General features: G+C 36.5%; 2 protein-coding genes across 3 annotated transcripts in view; one reads left to right on the top strand and one right to left on the bottom strand.

Moving 5' to 3' along the window:
- LOC124605780 (U4/U6 small nuclear ribonucleoprotein Prp31) overlaps positions 1-3,688 on the bottom strand; it is a 74,048-nt gene extending 70,360 nt beyond the window's left edge. The window contains exon 1 of the mRNA XM_047137669.1: positions 3,603-3,688. The gene's annotated coding sequence lies outside the window, so the exon portion shown is untranslated. The remainder of the gene's footprint in view (positions 1-3,602) is intronic.
- A 227-nt stretch (positions 3,689-3,915) lies between these two features.
- Positions 3,916-20,190, top strand: part of LOC124605762 — a 267,727-nt gene continuing 251,452 nt past the window's right edge. For both annotated transcript variants that reach the window (XM_047137657.1, XM_047137650.1), the window contains exon 1: positions 3,916-4,047. In XM_047137657.1, the coding sequence (XP_046993613.1) occupies positions 3,985-4,047 (63 nt within the window). In that variant the 5' untranslated portion in view covers positions 3,916-3,984. The remainder of the gene's footprint in view (positions 4,048-20,190) is intronic.

Here is a 20,190-nt window from a genome sequence, read left to right as displayed (position 1 = left end):
ACAATGAAGGCAATCATGCTGATTGATGTCCCCCTGATGGCTAAAGAACATTTGCTTGAAACATTTTGTAATTTGCATCTGGTCAAGATAAATGGGACACACTGCATATTATAAAAATGTGTGTGTGTGTGTGTGTGTGTGTGTGTGTGTGTGTTTTCCACATCTCCTCCCAAACAACTGAACCAAACTTAGTCACATATCACTTACTGTCAGGCAACAATTGCTGTGGAGGGTACAAACCACCTACCTATCATAGTACAGGGGATGTGGCATCATAAACAATGAGATGCTTGAAAAACTGTTGCATCACGCAGATTTAAATTTATTAACTTTCGTGCTATTAACTCTATCCGCAATAAATTTCACAGACAGTATTCACATATGCCACTAAATGCAGATACAAAATCATATACCACCATAGGTAGTTCAGGACATATGGCATCAAACAGTGAGATGCATGAAAAAATGTCACATCATGCATGAAGTTTTAATACAATTGTTCTTTATTACTAAGATACTCCTCACAGTTGGGTCAACTTCAGAAAATCTCTAAACTTGGTAGTGCTTTTGACAGCTTGCAACTGCAAAGTGCAAATAGCTGTAGACAAAAGCAATAGCTTTCTATAGAGCTATGAAGAGGTACTGCCACAGAGAAGTTTACTAAACTGCAATGTAAAAATGCATAGCAGCTGCACCCAGCATACATGAACTGAACACTACTAGCACAGTTAAATTTTTGTTTTTGTTTCTAATAGGAAATTGGAAAAAAAATATTCATGCAATAGCAGATTTGTCAGCTAGTTATTGTATGCACTGTAATTCTTTATCATTACTTTTGAAAATAATTGACCTCAGCTTCTGTTGTAACTTCATGTTTGGTGTACATCTACATCATTCTCTAGGAACTACTTCCAATTGTACCAGTTATTAAGGTTTCTTCACATTCCATTCATGTACTGAGCTTGAGGAAATATGATTGCTTCGACACCCCTGTGAGCATTATAAATGGTCTAATCTTTTCTTCATGATCTCAACAGGAATAATGCAATTCCTAGATTCATTACATAAAGCTGCTTCTCGAAACTTTGCACTCTCATGGGTCAAATACACCAATGATCACTCATGCTGCCCTAATATAATATAATGCTAATACAAAGTAATATACAGTAATTTTCTGGATATATTAAAAACTATATATACAGTAGGATGTACACAAAACATACTAGAACATGATGTTTAAAACATTTTAACTGAATAAATTAGTACATAAAGAAGGTCTGCAGGCGTATTTTATTCAAATCAAACTCATTGTACTCAACCCAACTTCATAGTCTTAGTTTACTTAAAAATGAATCAGGGCCTACAGTATTTTGTTATTTACCTTTTATTTAGAGCTAATGGGTACAAAAAGTGAGAAACAGTGGAGACACTGGAAACTGTATTCTGTTAAATGTTTGCATCCCAATCAAGGCCACGATTATCCAAAATCAGGTATGAAGAACTGGAAAAGTGCTATCAACTGGATCTGCTCTTTTCATTGTGGTATACTAGGGTACATCAAGAAATGTGACAACTGCTGACTAAAGGCATCAAAGAAATTATGGAAGCCTTTTCTCGATCAGTCAGATGAAGCTCAGGATATTCCAGCCATGAATCAGGATACTGATTATTACAACCACCCTGCAATCCAAAACAATCACTTCACAGTGTTAAAAACTTCAAATGATGGTGATGGGACATGGAGTAGGTAACAAATGTTACATCAACTCAAAGAGAAGTTTTCTCATTCTGATAGTTAAGAGTGAAAAAAATAATGATACTGTCTATTTAGCTCTTAATAAAAAGCAACAAATGTTTGATCTTCTGAACCACATGTATTGAGGAATTAAGAATCTAGTAAGGGAAAAGGATATTCTAAGTACTTCATACGCTAAGTATGGGAAAACATTAGCCCCTAGAACAGCTAAGTTAGTGACAGACTTTCATAAGTGCAATAAAACCAGCAGAACGGTGACACAGGTGAAAGAATGTGTATCAAATCGCGACAAAGATTCTAAATTTCAAATTCAAAAGAGGTTAATCATAACTAGCCTCAGGGAGGTTTATATTTATCTGAAAAATGAATACCCATTACCATACATAACACAGGATTTTTTAAGTCCTATAAATTGAGACCAAAAACTATTTTAGCTGGAAACTCAGGAGCATAACTTATCTGTGTATGTCAAGTGCACAAATAGTAAGATTGTGGGTGACACAGGCAAACAAGGTATTGTTGTGGACCATAATACTGAACAATTGATTCTCATGCATGCTGAACAAATATTAACCCAACAACAGTAGTAAAAAGGATAGCCTGAGAGCATCCAGTCAATATCTGTCAAGGCAGATACCAAATAATAACTATGTTATTAGCAATCACAGCATCACCAGTAAATCACTTGTCTATATACATCAATAACAAAAGCAAGTGAAGAATCTACTCCGAATTTAGTATTACTGCAGTGACATTACTTGTTAATGTGAACCTGTGTTGTATATTGTTAAAATACAAACGCAATTGGAATGCCTAAATGCCATAACATTTTAGTTAACCTAGTAGAATTTTATATCCACACAATCAAAGGCATGATCACAAGAAGTGCCAATAGGGTAATTTTTGTTGATCAGTTATATCAGAACAGCATTTGTGAGATTATATATTGCTTTCTCTGAGGAGCAGCCTTTTCAGAAGTGATTTGTTGTGGCACTATATATTATGAGCACTTCCTACATTTTATAATAAGTTAATTACAAACATTATGAAGGAATGAATTTATGTAATGACTGTCATTTTTCCTGTTTAAGAGTGTGTGTGGATACTGGAGTTATGGTGTAAAGATTTTTACACAGAAACATATTTGTAGAATGACAGAACCATTCTGTTAATTATATGATCTGTATCTAAAAGGGTGTCATTACATATAATTAGATGAAAGGTAAGGAGGAAATAACCTGAAAAACGGTTAGCCAATTAGTTGCATGATTAACATCTAGCTGTTGCAGTCTTTTATCATAATAAAAATCTGCGGGGTGGGTGGAGCAGGAAGGGAGACTGTTGCAGACATACTATCGCTCTCTAGGCAAAGTAATGTCTGAGGAATTGAATTCATGAATGCTTTTGTTACCATTTGATCACCATTTACATAGTTTACGTATTACTACTTAACGTACAAGTAAAATAAAAAGTTGAACATAATTCTACGCATTTATGTCATCGAACTGTTATTTCTCTTGCATATCTGTTGGAAGATGGGGGCTTTATAGACACATTAACTTTTTCAAGTGCAGTAAACAATCTGCGTTGGCAAGGAAGAACTTTTCGGAACCTTTCGTTTTGGCATTGGCTGCAAGCACAGTGCTATCAAGACGGTAACATTTGTGATCATGAGTGGAAATAAAGTTGTCCGTTTTATATTTTGCAATATATTAAGCAACACAATGAAACAGTTTATAATGAATACATCAGGTTTTCCGCTGATTATCGCAGAATTCTAACGGGTAGAACGACTGGTCTCTGTACAGAGGGTACGCATCAAAACAAACGAATAGATGAAACTTACCTTGCAATTATAGAGCATATACCGCTACATCAATATTAATCCACAACACTCACTTTCAGTGTAACTCTTCAACTTGAACATTGCCGATCTTAAAAACAAATATGTACAACCTAACAAAATTAAAATGCGATATACTCACACTGACATTTTTATGACTGTTGTTTGAATATGTGAAACTGGCCAAGTATCGCACCAATTGTATACTTAAGAAGTAGCTTTGTGTCAATCATAATCTCGCTCATGATTTTTAAAAAATGTTAATATTTTTTCCGTCACCAATGGGTTCCTATTGGCAGCAGTCCTTAACAACGCTTTATCGATTATCAGAAGAAACGAAGCGGTCTGCTTCGTTTAATAAAGTGTATTCCGTATTAGTGTAAAAATGAAGAAGCCTAAATATAAACATATAGTAAAGCAACCAAAACGGCTGTATGAAGTTTCTGTGGTAATTTATTATCAAACGAATTTTAGTCACATTAATGTAGATGTCTTGTGATTAGCGTAACACAAATATAACAATACATTCTGCAGTAAGAAAAAATAAAGAAAGAAAGAAAATGAGGAATGTTGACGTAGAATAATAATTCGAGCAATTTTTAGAAGTTACTATCTGAATCCTGGAATTAAGTTAGAGGTAGCCTTTATGAAATCACAATGCGCGAGTGCTAGAGTTTTTGCACAAAGTAAAATTTATTACCGCTGTTGCATTTCAATGATGTACCATAATTTTTAAAGTTACGGGTAACGAGCAAATAAAACCAAGAAATTATAGAGAAATTCAAATTTTTGTTAATATCATGGAAACATGGGCGTATAAATGGCAACATTATAGAATTCATACACTACGCTTATTTAATCACTTGCTGTTCGCTGTCAGTAGTTGCTGTGGCTCCGTCTGATTAAATGGAAAAGAAATAAACGAGAAAGCACACGTTTCTAATATGTATGTTAATTGGATGTATATCCTAATCTCCTCCTCCTCCACCCCAAATCTCTGTCCATCTCCTTATGTCACTCTCACTAGCCATTGCCTCCTTCTCCCTCCTCCTGCCATCTTCTCCTCTTCCTCACCCTCTCTCCTCCTTGCTCACACACTCTGTCCATTTCCTCCTTTCCACTGTGTCCATTTCCTTTGTCTCCCCTTCCACCCCCATCCTCCACCCCCTCTGACCGCGAGCCTTGTTTATTGTTACTGCAAATTCAGATTCTGCATTGGTATTCTACTCGTATGCCAGAAATACAACTTTCACATTCTCTGTCAGCGAGGAAGAAAACAAAACTCCGCATTGTTGTGTATACAGTTTATGATGTTTAAAATTAGATGTAACGGGAAAGAATGTATATGGGGGAAACAATTTATGAAGGGTTTAAATTCCACCCTGTCATAGTTAAAACTGGCCGTGACAAAGGAAAAAACCTGCACATTTTTACAGCAGAGCATTTTCTTTCTCACAGTCATTTTAACAGAAAACCTGTATTTTTTTATTTAATTATAGTTTACATCCATCTGAATGTTTAATAGGATATCATTTAAAAGTTGGAGTGAATTGGTCAAGAATGTTTTGAGATTCATCCAAATGATTATTAGAATAACATGCAAAAATTTGAAATAATTCGGTCAAGTAATTTCTAAGTACTACGACTTGCATCGCAGATATTTTGCAAGAATGGAAAGTGCTATTGATGTGTGATTTTAAGAGAACAGATTGGTAGTCAGGGGTTCGTACTGTTAAAACAAACACTTTTTTAAATGGAACATTGCCTATTGACATTAACAAACTAAAACTAGAGTAGATTAGAACGTCAGTGGTGTTTGTTGTAAGATTCTAGTGTGAGTAATTTACGGGATATTGTAATTTGAAAAGTTCTCACACTGACAAGTGAACAAGACCTGTGGCAACACACACTAAAGAACGACCCAAGTACTGAGCAAGGGGGTGCAGTGGTTAGCACACTGGACTCACATTCAGGAGAACAATGGTCGAAACCCACATCCTGATTTAGGATTTCTGTTATTTCCCTAAATTGCTTCAAGCAAATTCTGGAATGGTTCCTTTGAAAGGGCATGACTGGGTTCCTTCCCCATCCTTCCCTAGTCCAAGCTTATGCTCTGTCTCTAATGACCTCATTGTCAATGGGATGTTAAACACTACTGTCTTCGTCTTCAGCAACATAAGTGCATACATTAGTTACGTGGATTCTGACCAGTAACAAGACAATTGATCATCACAAGTTGTGCTCAAAATGACCGCTGGCAGCAGCTGTACATGCTTCCAGTCTGTGGAATGACTGCTGCACACATGCAGCAGAGATGTCTGTGCAGGCTACAGTAATACGTCATTGCATATCATTGGGCGTGGTTGGTACGTTGTCATAGACAGTCTTTCAGGTTTCTTCACAGTAAAAAGTCTACAGGTGTCATATCTGAGGAATGAGCTGGCCAAGGTGCAGGTCCTATGTATCCAATCCAACAACTTGGAAACAATTCATGAAGACATGTTGTAGTACTTCATGCACTATGGCCGGACAGCGATCATGTTGATACCATAGGTTCCTCCAAGTTTGCATCTTCCAGCATCCTGTTAGGAGGCTATGATACTTGTGTGCATTCAGTGTTCCATCTATGAAAAACAGGCTTATGAGCTGATGGTTCACTACCCCACATCACATGTTTACACACCATGAACACTGATGTTCTACCTGACAAAGCCAATGGGAATTGTCAACAGACCAATAGTGCATGTTTCGGTGCTTTACCTGGCCAGGATTGGTAAATGTGGTTCATCACTAAATAATATACATGGTCGTATCCTGTCTTCATGCTCATGTATAAAAGTTAACACAATTATCATAATCATTTCCACGCATCTTGTGGTGGAGAGACATGTGATAGAGATGGAACACATGTTGATGGAGAATGCATATGACACTTGCCTGACACATACCACTTTTTCGTGCAATTGCATGAGAGCTAACATGCGGATGAACTGCAACAGAACATTAGTTACCCCCTCTTCTGTCATCACTTGTTTTCCTCTGTTACTTTGTCTACATGTTACACTACCACTCTCACATAACTGATTGGTGAGGTTGACAAATAATTACCAAAATGGGTCACAGCTGCTGGGATATCGTGCCAGATACACCGTACAAGAATGAACTGCATTCTTTCTACACTCACCATACACCTTGAGCATGTTGGCTTTTTCTGCATTGGTAAACTCCATTGTCCGCTCAAGACCTATTGCTTGGACTGTCACACACTAACTGACTTACTGGCAAATTGCAACACTCTCAAGGAATACACAAGCACACTGTACGCAAACATAACAATGTCATACCTAGCAACTACACAGATTGAATGGCACAAACAAGCGTCAGTGTGGAAACTTCTCAAAATACAGTGTCTTGTAAATGATTCACACTAGAATCCTGCAACAAACACCATTGACTTTAATTTACCATACTTTTAGTTTGTTCCATTCTTTAAAAAATTGTGTGTTAGCACAAAAAATGCACATTCTAAGTATTAAATAATCTGTTTATAGGCTAATTTGAGCCCATGACTGCCAATCCATTCTGTGAAAACTGCATTCAACAGTGCTTTCCATTTCTACAATATTTGCGATGCAAGTTTTAGGTGATTCAACATGTAAATAACATATAAATTTAGATATTTTGTATGTACATAGTTAACATTTCAGGTCAATAGACTGACTACTTTTCGAGTTTTGTGAGAACGAACAAACGCAGTGAGAACTTTTATATATAAAGATAACATTTTCATAATACAGTCTGATTTGCAGCATTGATCTTTACATCATCATTTTGAGGAAGGTATTCAAATTTTGCATAACAAAATTATTTTGATTATTTCTCGTGTAATGCAAGTGTGCCATCATCAGTAATAAATACCAATGTTTCTTATGCATGTCTGAGAACAAGTTGTTTTTGAGCATCTTTTTTATATTATTATTAATATGTTTTACTGGAAATAAAATAGTGAATCACCATTTGCATTGTGCAACTAAACAGTGCCACCTCCTCCCCCCCCCCCCCCTCTCCCCCCATTTCCTTTCCTTACAGTATATTTCCAGAAGCATTTGTGTATCTTTCAGTTGCTTGTTCCCAATGCTGCATTGAATAAGTTCTAAATAGAGAGAACCAGTGTTTTCATTGAACACTATATCTGAAACGTGGCAGCTTCTGTCTTTTGAAATGTGTTAAGGACACTACTTGTATCTTTACTATAAATCTTCATAGTGTTTATGAATGGTTAACTGTCACGATGGAGGTCATTGCTGTGGACACATTCTCGAGTGAGATGGTGAAGTGGTTAGTGCACTGGACTTAAATTCGAGAGGATGACAGTTGAAATCAACATCCAGTCATATTGATGAAGGGTTTCCTTGATTTCTCTAAATTTCTTCAGGCATATTCCAGGACAGTTCCTTTGAGAGAGCATGGCCGATTTCCTTTCCCATCCTTGAAACATTCTGAGCTTGTGCTCCGTCTCTAGTGACCTTGATGTTGACAGAACATTAAACCCCTTATCTTCCTTCTTGTAGGAAGCATTTGACCGTTGTATGATTGTGTGTCACCTATGATATGCAGAATGAATGACTGTATGTAGTACTTGGAGAAAGTGGAGCAGAGTCCACACATGATGAATTCACTGGTGGAAATGAAAAATATGGTTGTAATCAGTATTTGAAATTGCAACTTTCTGTTTTAGTTTCCTCTGTGTACAGGATTGTTCTAATCAGTTTTTGATACTGAGATGGATAACATCTTCATATCCCTTGAATAAGGAACAAGGGAAAATAAAAAGAAAATTCATGTTCTCAGATAATTTATGCTGTTATTGTAAAGGTTAGTGTTGAATGCTGTCTTGCCAAACCTGCGACTTCCCCTTCATTGTACCTGGTGATTCTTTGTACATTATGTCTTGGGCAAGAAATTTTAAGAATAAATCTGTAACAATCTCCTTTCACATTTGATTGATGTTTTGTAACAGTGTTGTTAAGCTGTAGAAGCTCACTATCTGGAAGCTTAGCAATGTTTTCAGTCTTGTTAAGGTACTTATTGACTGATTAACACCTCTGCTAAAGATTGGATTGTTACCACTACACATTCCATTATTTACATTCCAGCTGTGACTTTCTGGAACCTGCAAGTCATTTTATTTGCTTGGAGCTGCACATAATGAGGCTTTGTAAGAATAAGGATTACGCTGTTTGCTTAAGTTGCAAGTTTTAATAAGTGTCACTTCCATCATCTTCTTGCCAATACTTCACCAGAAGATGGTGAGAGGGACACCCATCAAAACTTTGCAGAATATCAACGCAGCTACAAGGACGGAAGTCCAATGAGATTTCATCAGTAGTATACCTTCTGATGGCATTTCACACATTTTCGATCGCATTCAATTCCTGGCATCCAACTTGAACTCCTGTGTGCTCAGTTGTTTGTCATTGGAACTATTTATTCAAGAGATGTGTCCTATTTCATTGTGAATTATGACCTGCTAGCATGGAAAGATCAGATTTCGCACATGCGTAAGTATATGCAGAAGAACCAAACCACAAATGTCACCTGCAGTACCACAGTTTCACACAGAGAGAGAGAGAGAGAGAGAGAATGCAATATACCTATCATAAGGTATAATACCCCCCCCCCCCCACCCCATCCCCCCGTGGTGTCAGCTCCTTCTTCATCAACAGTATTCCTTTCATTTATGTTTCTGTGGTTGCTAATGATTATTAGCTTCAGAACACATTAAAACTTGTCAGCTGTTATTTTGCAAGCAAAACATGGACTCATTCATACATATTTTGAAAGGCAGTACCACAATTCCATACAGAGAGAGAGAGAGAGAGAGAGAGAGAGAGAGAGAGAGAGAATGAATGCAATATACCTATCATAAGGTATAATACCCCCCCCCACCCCACCCCCCCTTTCTGTGGTTGCTAATGATTATTAGCTTCAGAACACATTAAAACTTGTCAGCTGTTATTTTGCAAGCAAAACATGGACTCATTCATACATATTTTGAAAGTGCAGTCTCTTGTGATTAACTGTCAGCAATATACACATTGCATGTTACCTCAAATATACTCTACCTTCGTGAAGACTTGTATGTGGAGTAATTGATGAAATCACCTTTATGATGACTGCGTTAGTTCTACAATTTATAATCCTTGTCTCAAACCTCTAAATACAGGTTCAGATTCAGAAGCTGTTACCAGTGCCTGTCATCAGTTAAAGGGTGAACATTTTAACCATCTGGCCACTGTATCTGAATTTAATCTAACCTTAGTGTGTCATTGATCTTCCATACATTTTTTCAGGTAAATGAGACGAACGTGTTGCCCTACCAGACTCACAGTACCAACAATCATCCCACTCTTTAATGTGCAATACCCTGTTATTTACAGGTGGTATAAGCAGAATCCTGTGTTGCTGGTTTTCATGTTTTAGTTTAACATAACAACTAGCTGAACTTTCATGTCCTTTGTACGACGAATTTCTGACTTATTAATGTTTTTACAATTCTTGCTTATTTGTGGGAACCATTATAACAAAATCACATATTTTCTTTCTAGTTTCATAGTGGTGTTGCTTGTAAATTTTCTAAGACTTTTCAGTCAGTCTGGTCGCAGTGATGACTGTGCTAACTCCTCTACTCCATCTTGATGTCCACTGGCAGGGATATTAAATATGTCATGTGGTTGTCAGTTATGTGCAAGTCTTTCTGTTTCACTTGACTTGGCATGCGAAACATATCTTGCTGAAACTTTTATATCCCCACTGCACTGACCTGCGATGAAGACTATTTATCAGTTAGGACTACTGTCAAATTCCAGAAGAGCTGTCTTCAGAAAAAGCAGACCTGCAAACTGCTCATCATCTTGACTGTAAATGGCTTGTCAGTGGCAAGACTAGATATCCGCTACTGAGATAATGAAATGTGCAGTTATTCTTCGTACCAATAAATACAAAGTGCTGTTTGAAATTGATTGTGAATTTCAGTCTGTGTTGCACATTTTTCCTTTCATAATGCCTTCAACATCTCATAAAAGATTAAAGTGTGAGCAGTAGGGGAGGATGTCTCTGACTCATTGGTGCTTGAAATGCAGCAAATTAGATATTTAAGAAAAATTATACCAAGGAAGAACCATGTGCACTTAGTGTGTACTCGTGGGGAGGGAAGGACTAAGTGCATACTGGTACTTGTAGCAATTGAAGGCACAGGATGCAATTAGTTGCAATCTGTTGGTAATACAATGTTTTTCCCAGGTCCACTTGCGAACTTCTAGTTTTGAACCAAGTAGAAAGCCAAAACCAGAGACTTTGGATGCTCCTTGACAACTCAGTTTATAACTTCCTTTACTTGTACCATAGGTTTGAAAGATGCAGCAGTCCTCTAAATGTCTCATGGTTGCTTTGCTACTAATGTAGGTATCTGTAAAATGCTTACTTTTTAAATTAGGCATATTTATATTCTTTAAAGGATAAACATTGATGCAGATGGTTCAAAAAGACTCATACTGGACTCCAAATATTGCTCCCAGTGGGTGAGAATATTAATATGTCAGTGATCAGCTGTAGAAGTTTTCACTGAGGAACTTTAGACCCACATAATATTGGATGTTTGGAGATGACCAAAATGTAGAATTGATAGTAGTAACATCTTTGAGGAAAAAGTAACTGTTTACTAAAAAATAGGCTGTGGAATTGGGGACAGTGTATTCATAACAGCAGACAGTAGCCTTAAATCAGTTGAACTGTAAATTGAATGTGTGTGTGAAATTGTTTTGGCAAGTTTAACTATTAGAAATATAATAAATGCTGGAATGGGATCCTCTTGCTGGCATGCAGACTTATCTGTAATAGTAACTTTAAACTTCAAAGGATTACTCAGTTCAATATCAAAGCAAAATACTGGAGAACTTTTTTTTAATCCACCCTACAATAGATTGAGGAAAATACAATTTTGTTAGTGGTGGATGAGCTGAAAGTTCCTGCAGAAATGTTCTAAAAGTTTTCTCTAACACTTTGTTAAACATATAGTTTGGAACCATATCCGTGGTGGAAATATATCAGAGTTGTTGACAATAAAGAAATGAACATCTTTGAAAGTGACCAGGCAAAGTGGCTCATTGGTAAGGCACTGGACTCGTATTTTGGAAGACGGAAGTTCAGATTCCTGTTGGTCATCCAGGTATAGATTTTCCATCATTTCCCCAAATCAGTTAAGATTAATGCTGAGATGGTTGCATGGCAAATATCATGCCCACCTTCCCCAGTGCAAGTTTATGCTCTGTCTGTAATTACCTCTTCTTCATGAGGATGTTACTTTTCTTTGAGAATTTTCTGGTATCAGACATCATGATGTAGTTGTAGCAACTACCTTTGTGAAGGTACAAAGGACTATAAGAATGAGCAAATATATCTTTCTTTGACCACAACAATGAATAATCATTTACAGCTGACCCATATCGTCCAATATGTGGACAATTTTTCTGAATTACTGTACAGCTTTTTTTCTGAATTACTGTACAGCCTCCCATGGTCATATGATACAGTCTTGTTGAAATTCATTTACATGCATGAATTGTGCTCACTGAACCTATGCTAGCCTTATACAGGGTGCGCATAAAGTCCAGGAACACTTTCAATTATTTATTGCACAAGAACTAAACATTTTTGTACAGATGTCATGCGTATTCCATTTTGAAGAGAAAATCTGGATTAAAAACATTCAATATGCGAACCATGAGTGACCCGGCAGATGTCAATATGGTAATTGAATTCTTGCCATACTCATCCCAGAATGGCATTGTCGACTGTGGTAGTCACTTCCTGTATTCTCTCCCGGAGCTGTGCTACATCACATGGTAGAGGCAGTATATACACCAGATCTTTAATGTGTCCCCACAGAAATAGTCACACGGAATAAAATCTGGTGATCAGGGAGACCATTTCACAAAACAGCTGTCCCCTCCTGTAGCACAGGCAATCCATCGATGTGGCAGCTCCGTGTTCAGGTACCCACAGACTTCACAGTGAAGAAGAGGTAGAGCCCCATCCTGCTGAAATATGAACGGAGAGTCTAATTACACTTGTGGCATCAGCCATTGCTGCAACATGTTCAAGTGGGAATATCCAGTGACAGTGTTCTTGGTGAAGAAGAATGGCCCGTACAGTTTTTGACGTGACAGGGCACAAAAACATTTACCTTTGAGGAATAATGCTCAAATTCAGTTCACTGATGTCAATGCTTTGTACCCTAGATTCAACAATTATGCCTGTTTACTTTCCCATTAGTGTGAAAAGTGGCTCTGTCGCTAAAAATTAAGTGATCAACAATGCCATCCCCATCCTCATTCAGTTGTTACAACTGTGAACAAAACTCAAAATGCTTGTCTTTGTCATCGTCATTGAGCTTCTGCACTAGCTCAAATTTGAGTGGTTTCATAGACAGCTTCTGTTGCAGGACTTTCCACACTGTCATTGGAGCCATTTCGAGTTCCCAGGATGCACAATGCACCGATTTCTTTGGACTCCTTATGAATGTCTTTCGTACGGATTCCACATTCACTTCACTCACACTGGGGCGTCTGCTTCTCTCTGCCAGGCACAAGCAACATGCTGTAATGAATTTGTTGTGCCATTGGCCTTCTTTGTTGGTGGCTTCTTACAGTACTTGGTTCCAAACATCCGTTGAACAGCTGTTGCACACTTGTTCTTGTCGAACTCTAACACACAGAAAGCTCGCTCTGCACCTAAACTTGGCATGTTTGCGCTGTCAATCAGCAAATTACCAAATTATGCTGTGGTGGTATATATGAAAAAAACTGTCAGGATTTCTCTTCAAAATTACTTTTGTTTGATTCTGTACAATGTTTGGTTCTTGTGCAATAAATAATTGAAAGTGTTCCTGAACCGTATGTACACCCTGTACTATGTTTATCAACTCTGTTGTTGCGGTCTTTTGTATGAAAACTGGTATGATGAGGGCTTCCCATATTTGCCTGTCATGTGCAAGTTTCTTAATCTCTCCATAATTATTGCAACCTGCATCCACATGAACCTGTTCGCTGTAAAATAAAATGACTTGATATTCCTGTACAGTTTTTAGCATCACATCTCCAGTCATTACAAAATGATTTATTCCTTGAAGCCTTAGGATGTGTGCAATCAATTGGCCCTTAGTGTAGTTGTGACATAAATTTCTACTCTCCTCAATTTGATTAAAAAATACTGAGTACAATGACCAAGTTACTATGCTCATTGTGGAGTGTAAGTGATCTGTCTTTATTTATCAGCCTTCTCTAACCTATCCCTTTCTCCTCCACAAGGAAGGAACATATAGTTTCAGAAGCTAGGATAGTGCCATGTACTCTCATATCGATCTATCAACAGTATTAAATTATTGTGTCTCCTGAAGGTAAGTGCTGGCCAGAAATACTGTCCCATAAATTGTAACTTTCTAAACTGAATTTTCCTTTTGATACAATAAACTACACTTTCAGCTATTAAACAGGCTCAGCATTTTTGTGCTCAGCATGCAGTTTCTATGCTGCCCACATGACAGAGTTCTAAATGATTACCATTACTTACTTTCAGCTGTGTCCCATACAGATATGATGTTTTTATGTCATGTTCTAAAGTACTAATTTTTCAATTTCCCATATCACACTTAAAATATAAACCGTCTTACTTTCTTTCATTTATACAGTATGTTCACTTTAATCTGGCTGATCAGCTCCATAGTTCTGAACTGGTAGAAGCCAGTAGACATCAGAATGCTTCGGCTGGTAGTTATTTGTTTTTGGCTCCATAGTTCTGAACTGGTAGAAGCCAGTAGACATCAGAATGCTTCGGCTGGTAGTTATTTGTTTTTGGCTCCATAGTTCTGAACTGGTAGAAGCCAGTAGACATCAGAATGCTTCGGCTGGTAGTTATTTGTTTTTGGCTGCAAACAAAATTACCTAACTGACAGTACTGTGTGAGGTAGACACCTGTTCACGGCTGTTGTACTGTGTTGCAATTCATACTGTTTCCTTTCCTTGGGATAAGTGTATACAGTTTTTGCAGTTATTATCTTTATTAAACTTCTCAGTACATAAGACAGTTCAGTTCTGAGTATGACAACATTGAAGCACTCTTTACTTGGAATGTGACTTCTGCTTTCTTGAAAGCATGAAGCTCAAGTTAATTTGCAATCACTATGGGAGGTGGGCAGGTCTTGATCTCCCCACAGGGCTCCTCATCCCATGGCAGTCTAGCTGGAGACCAGGCTTGCTTCCTCTGTCCCCTCCCTCCCCTACCCGCCCCTCCCCTCCCTCTCCCCTCCCCATTTCTGGCACCAGCCAACTTACAGTTAACATACTGTATCAATAAATCCTGAAGAAATAATATTAATATTTGATAACATATATGTAATTTGCTTACAGATTATAGTGAGAATAAAAACCACTATGATTGACAGTATGGTACAATTTTTGCTGCACACCATGTCTTCCTTTTAGACATTTCATTTCTGTTGTTGTATTTATTGGTCCTGTTGTGTACAAAGCAGCTTATGCATAAGACATTGGACAAGTCAAGTTGTAAATAGATTAGATTAGAATTACTGTCATTCCAATTGATCCTTAGCGAGTAGGTCCTGCAGGATGTAGAACATGTCAGAAATACAATAATATATGACAAATATTTACAACTAAAGCAAATAAGCTAATGTATCTTCTGCAGGTCCCAAGTTGAATGAGTGTCTTTTTAAAGTTAACACTATATGGAAGGATCATTTTACAACACTCATTTACTAAGATCACATTAATGCACTGAATTTAAAATTTAAAAAAATGCTTTTTTTCTTTATAAATTAATAAACATGTAATAGAACTACTACAATACTGATTTACAATGAACACATTACCAAAATCAGTTGGTTCTACTGAGAATTTCATCAGTGGAGTAGAAGGAGTTGGCCACGAATAAATCCTTTATGCTTCTCTTAAACTGAATGTCATTGGTTGTTAAGCTTTCTATGGCTGCTGGCAAGTTATTGAAGATGTGTGTTCCTGAATAATGCACACCTTTTTGTACAAGAGTAAGTGACTTTAAATCCTTGTGGAAATTATTCTTATTTCTAGTACACAGCTGAAAGTCATTTCTAGGCATATGCATTTAAGGTTACAATAATACACTTATACATAAGTATTTATATAACATACTTCATAAATTTAAATGTTCTTCAATGGAGTAAAAGCAGTGATGCTATAAATATGACTTTAGAGATTTTCCAAAGGTATTCGCATCAATAATAGCTTTTATGTTTTCAGGAAGTTTGTTATAAAGCTTAACTCCCATGTGAAAGTCCCTGTTTGGCACAGTGCTGTGCTGATTTTAGGTATATGTAAATTTATGTTATGCCTGGTAAAGTGATCATGTATATCACAGTTTTTTTTTTTTGAGTCCTTACCTATTACATTTACTTTAAAGAATAAAATGGTTTCCATAGTGTACATTTGTTAATGGAGGAATACCTGATTTCTTAAACAGAGGTTTATAAGAGTCTCTAAGCTTACACCCAAACAAGATTCTAATGGCCCTTTTTTGTAGTTTAAAAGTGTTATTAGCTGGTTTAGAGTTTCCCCAGAAGGTGACCCCATATCTGAGACGAGAATGAAAGTAGGCATGATATGCATTCATTGATGTTTTCTCACTACAGCATGATTTTAATCAGCAAAGAAGGTAACATATTTTGCTCAGTTCCACATTGAGGTATTCTTATTCCATCTGCCATTGCTCTGCAGCCAAAGTCCTATCATTGATAGAGACTGGTGGGATAAACATGTCCTTGTTAGGAGCATTGTGGAATTTTAGTGCAATGGTTTTCTTACTGTTTATTACAAGCTGATTATTCTGTGCCCAGCTGCTAATTTGTTTCGTGGCTGCATTTACTGTCTGCTGTAACTGTTCATTGCTGTCTTCTTCTAGTAGAATTGTGGTGTCATCTGCAAATATGATTGTTTTATGTGCATCAACATTTATGTTTAAATCACTGATGTTGAGAAGGAACAGAAGGGGTCCCATTACTGATCCTTGGGTTACACCACATTTAAGTTGTTTATAGTCAGATAAGTGTTCATATACAGTTTTTAGTTTGATATTTGTGTGCTTGATGTAAACTGTACGATTAGACAGTCAGGAACTGGTCCATTTATTGGACAGATCTCGAATACCATATCTTTTAAGCTTTGATAGAAGTGTTTTATGATCCACCATGTCAAAAGCTTTTGACAATGTTGATTGCAGTTTTTTGTCCATCAGGTTTAGGATAGAATTGATGCACTTGTAAATAGCAGTTGTTATTGACCTCTTATTTCTGAATCCATGTTGTTCACTACATAGAATACTGTTTTTATATGCTGTTTTTATTTATAAATTTCATAAGTTTGTCATACATAACTTTTTCTAATACTTAGAGATGCAGGAGGAAATTTTGATGGGTCTGTAGTTATTTACATTGTCTTTCTCATGTTTTTTATATTCATCCTGTGAAACAGAACTGATGTACATTGATATTCTACATGCACTTCTTTTATATTCATTTGCCTGGGTGCTCTTAAAGTTTGATTGTAACGTATTATCAGCAACACCTGTGAAAAAAATTGTTAAATTTGTTGGCTACTTCTAAGGCATTTGTTACTTTTTCATTTTTTTGTGATAGTGTTATATTTGTTGCAAGATTGTCTGTATTCTCCAGATTCTTTTTTTATAACTCTCCACACAGCCTTTGATTTATTAGGTGAATTATAAATGTATTCATCGTTATGCATTATTTTAGTTGCTTTTATTACTTTTCTTAGTATTTTGGAGTATTTTTTATAGTATGCACGTACTACAGGTGAGGAAGTTTTTGAGATACATTTTTCATGAAGTAATCTTTCCTTCTGGCATGACACCCTTTTTCCCCTTGTGATCCAGCTGTTTGTTCTAGAGTTCATCCGTATGGTTAATTTTTTCAGTGTGAATGCAATTTCAAAGAAATGGGTTAATGTACCAGTGAAAGTGTTGAATTTTTCATTTATATTGTTCATTTTGTACACTTCTGACCATTTTTCTTTCTGTAATAAGTTGTTGAAGTACTTTACATTGCCCTGATTATATTTTCTACATGAGCTTCTGAAAGACATTTTGTTCATAATACTGCCTTTTATTCTTAATATTTGAACAAGATGTTCACTAAAACTTGCATTGAAAATTTTTAGTGGTGTGTTGGGTAAACTCTTCATGACTAGAAACTAATCTAGAGCCGTTTGGCAAGTTTCTGCTACACTGTATGAAATGAAAGTCTGATTTTTAATAATCCCAGAAATACTGTTATGAGCTGTCCAACATGGATTCAGGACAAGTTACAATTAGAATTTGTATAAGTATTATGATTAACTCGTAGTAAGAGAAAAAATGGATTTGGGACAAATCACAATTACAGTTACATAATAATAATTATCATCGTTATAATTAACCCTGATGATAAGAAAAAAATGGATGTGAGACAAGTTACAGCTACATTCTAGTAATCTAGTAATAAGAAAAAAAAGACAGTTACATCTGTAGAATGAAAACTAATTATATTTAAGAATCGTGCACATGCCTGTAAACAACAATTGCTATACTTCATTATTTGAGACTTATAATAAGAAAAGAGAAACAGTAAAATCTGTAAAATAAACTAATCATCTATAGATTTGTAGTAAATAAGAAAATATTCAGTTTGGTTATTCTACATTCACATTCATGAATTCTTCAAATGTGTACAAGCAGTCCTTCTGAAGTAACGTTTTTACTTTTTATTTGTGTTCTCCTTGATTTGACTGTAAACTCTTAGGGTAAGTTGTTGTATAGAATAACTCCCAAGTTTCTCACACTGCTATGTTCTTTACATAGTCATGAAATAATTATAGATACATCATTGGAATGATGGGTCTGATGACAGTGGAAGTTCTCATTTTTTTTTTTTTAAATATTTAAGTTTTTCTGAATAAAACATGTTGTTTTGTGAATATAAATACAAGGCACTGGTAGGATATTGCACTACAGAAATGAATGTTTAGTGACTGAGGAGAGGGGCACTTGGCTCATTATCTTAATTACTCTCTTCTGATTAATAAATATATCTCTGCCTGAGTGAGTCACCAAAATGGAATGACGTATGTGAATTCTGAATGTACAAGTGCAAAGTGTGGACATTATACTGTTTTCAAATCACAGACTTTACTCAGGACATTGTATGTATAGCTGAAACTACTTTGTCTATTTACAGTTTTTTATGTATGTCTCACAATAGTGTGTCATCTATTCAAACTCCTAGGAATTTAGTGATTACCTCTTGATTTATTAGGTACATTTTAAAAACTGTCATCTATCCTTGGTGAAACTACATGTGATGGGCAAAAATTTATGTACACAGTTTTGCCCTTATTCAGTAACAGATTACTTCTGTTGAATCTCTAAATTACTCTCCAATAGATCCTCATCTTTGCTGTTAGTGTTGTTGCTTCTCCATACCATGTTGTGGCCATTGACATCACATCCAACCACCAATAGTTCATTCAAACTGTCTGACAGTCTCTTCACTTCCTGGAAAGAGGGAACACTGTCCTTGTAAGAAAGATAAGCTGAGGTTAACACAAATTCCCTTTTGCTTTCTTCCTCATAGTGTTTCATCTTGATGGTCACTAAACCCCTTAAACATAAGTCTGCCATCCTCATGAATGAGGTCTAATACGCTCCATTTGTGTAAATAGGATTCCTAGATCAGGGCCATATCCACCTCTCCCCAGAAAGCAACTGAAGATGACAGATGCTTACTTACTGTGTTGCAGGTTCATCTGCAACACCTCAAGCTGCCAACTTGCTGCCATGGGTTGCTTCCAATATATTAAATTACCCAGACTGTAACTTGCAAGAACCCCCAAGTGCAGTTTCAGGTGCTGCTCTTCCATTGCCTTCATGGATTCATCATCTTATCTTCTAGTCCTCTATTTTGACCCCCTGGATCTGCACCCGTACTTTCTCAAACAGAGTCTTTGGATTAACATACTTTGAAGTTTTGGAACCCAATCTGATATCTTTATAGTCTTGAAGAGTTGTGGTTCTGTCTTGCTAGCAGCTTTGCTTTCTTCGTGGAGATATCTTGGGTACTATCTCCTGATGCCAATCCACTGTTTTCATCCCCTCACAGACAAAAATTAGAGCTCCTCTTCACTAGGGAGAACCTCTCGGAGGTTTTTCGAGTTATTTCTAGTTTAGTTCCTTTGGGATGAAAGGGTCTCTTACAGTATAATGCACTCTAAGTTCAATTCTGACCCCAGAAGTAAATGTTTTGTTCTTTGTCAATTTTTCCATTTGTGGCTGATCAGAACTTTGTGGTGCGATTAGAAATATTAAGAGGATGATCTTAATGACTTTAAAGTTTTGGATCAGACAGCAAGATGTGGTTGTATAGTTCAGATAGTAGAGTTCTTTCTCAGAAAATAGGTACCATGGTTTTAGTTTCTCTGTGACAAAAATT

This window comes from Schistocerca americana, chromosome 1 (genome assembly GCF_021461395.2).
Source record: "Schistocerca americana isolate TAMUIC-IGC-003095 chromosome 1, iqSchAmer2.1, whole genome shotgun sequence".
NCBI lineage: Eukaryota > Metazoa > Arthropoda > Insecta > Orthoptera > Acrididae > Schistocerca > Schistocerca americana.
This window is presented reverse-complemented; position numbering and strand designations above follow the sequence as displayed.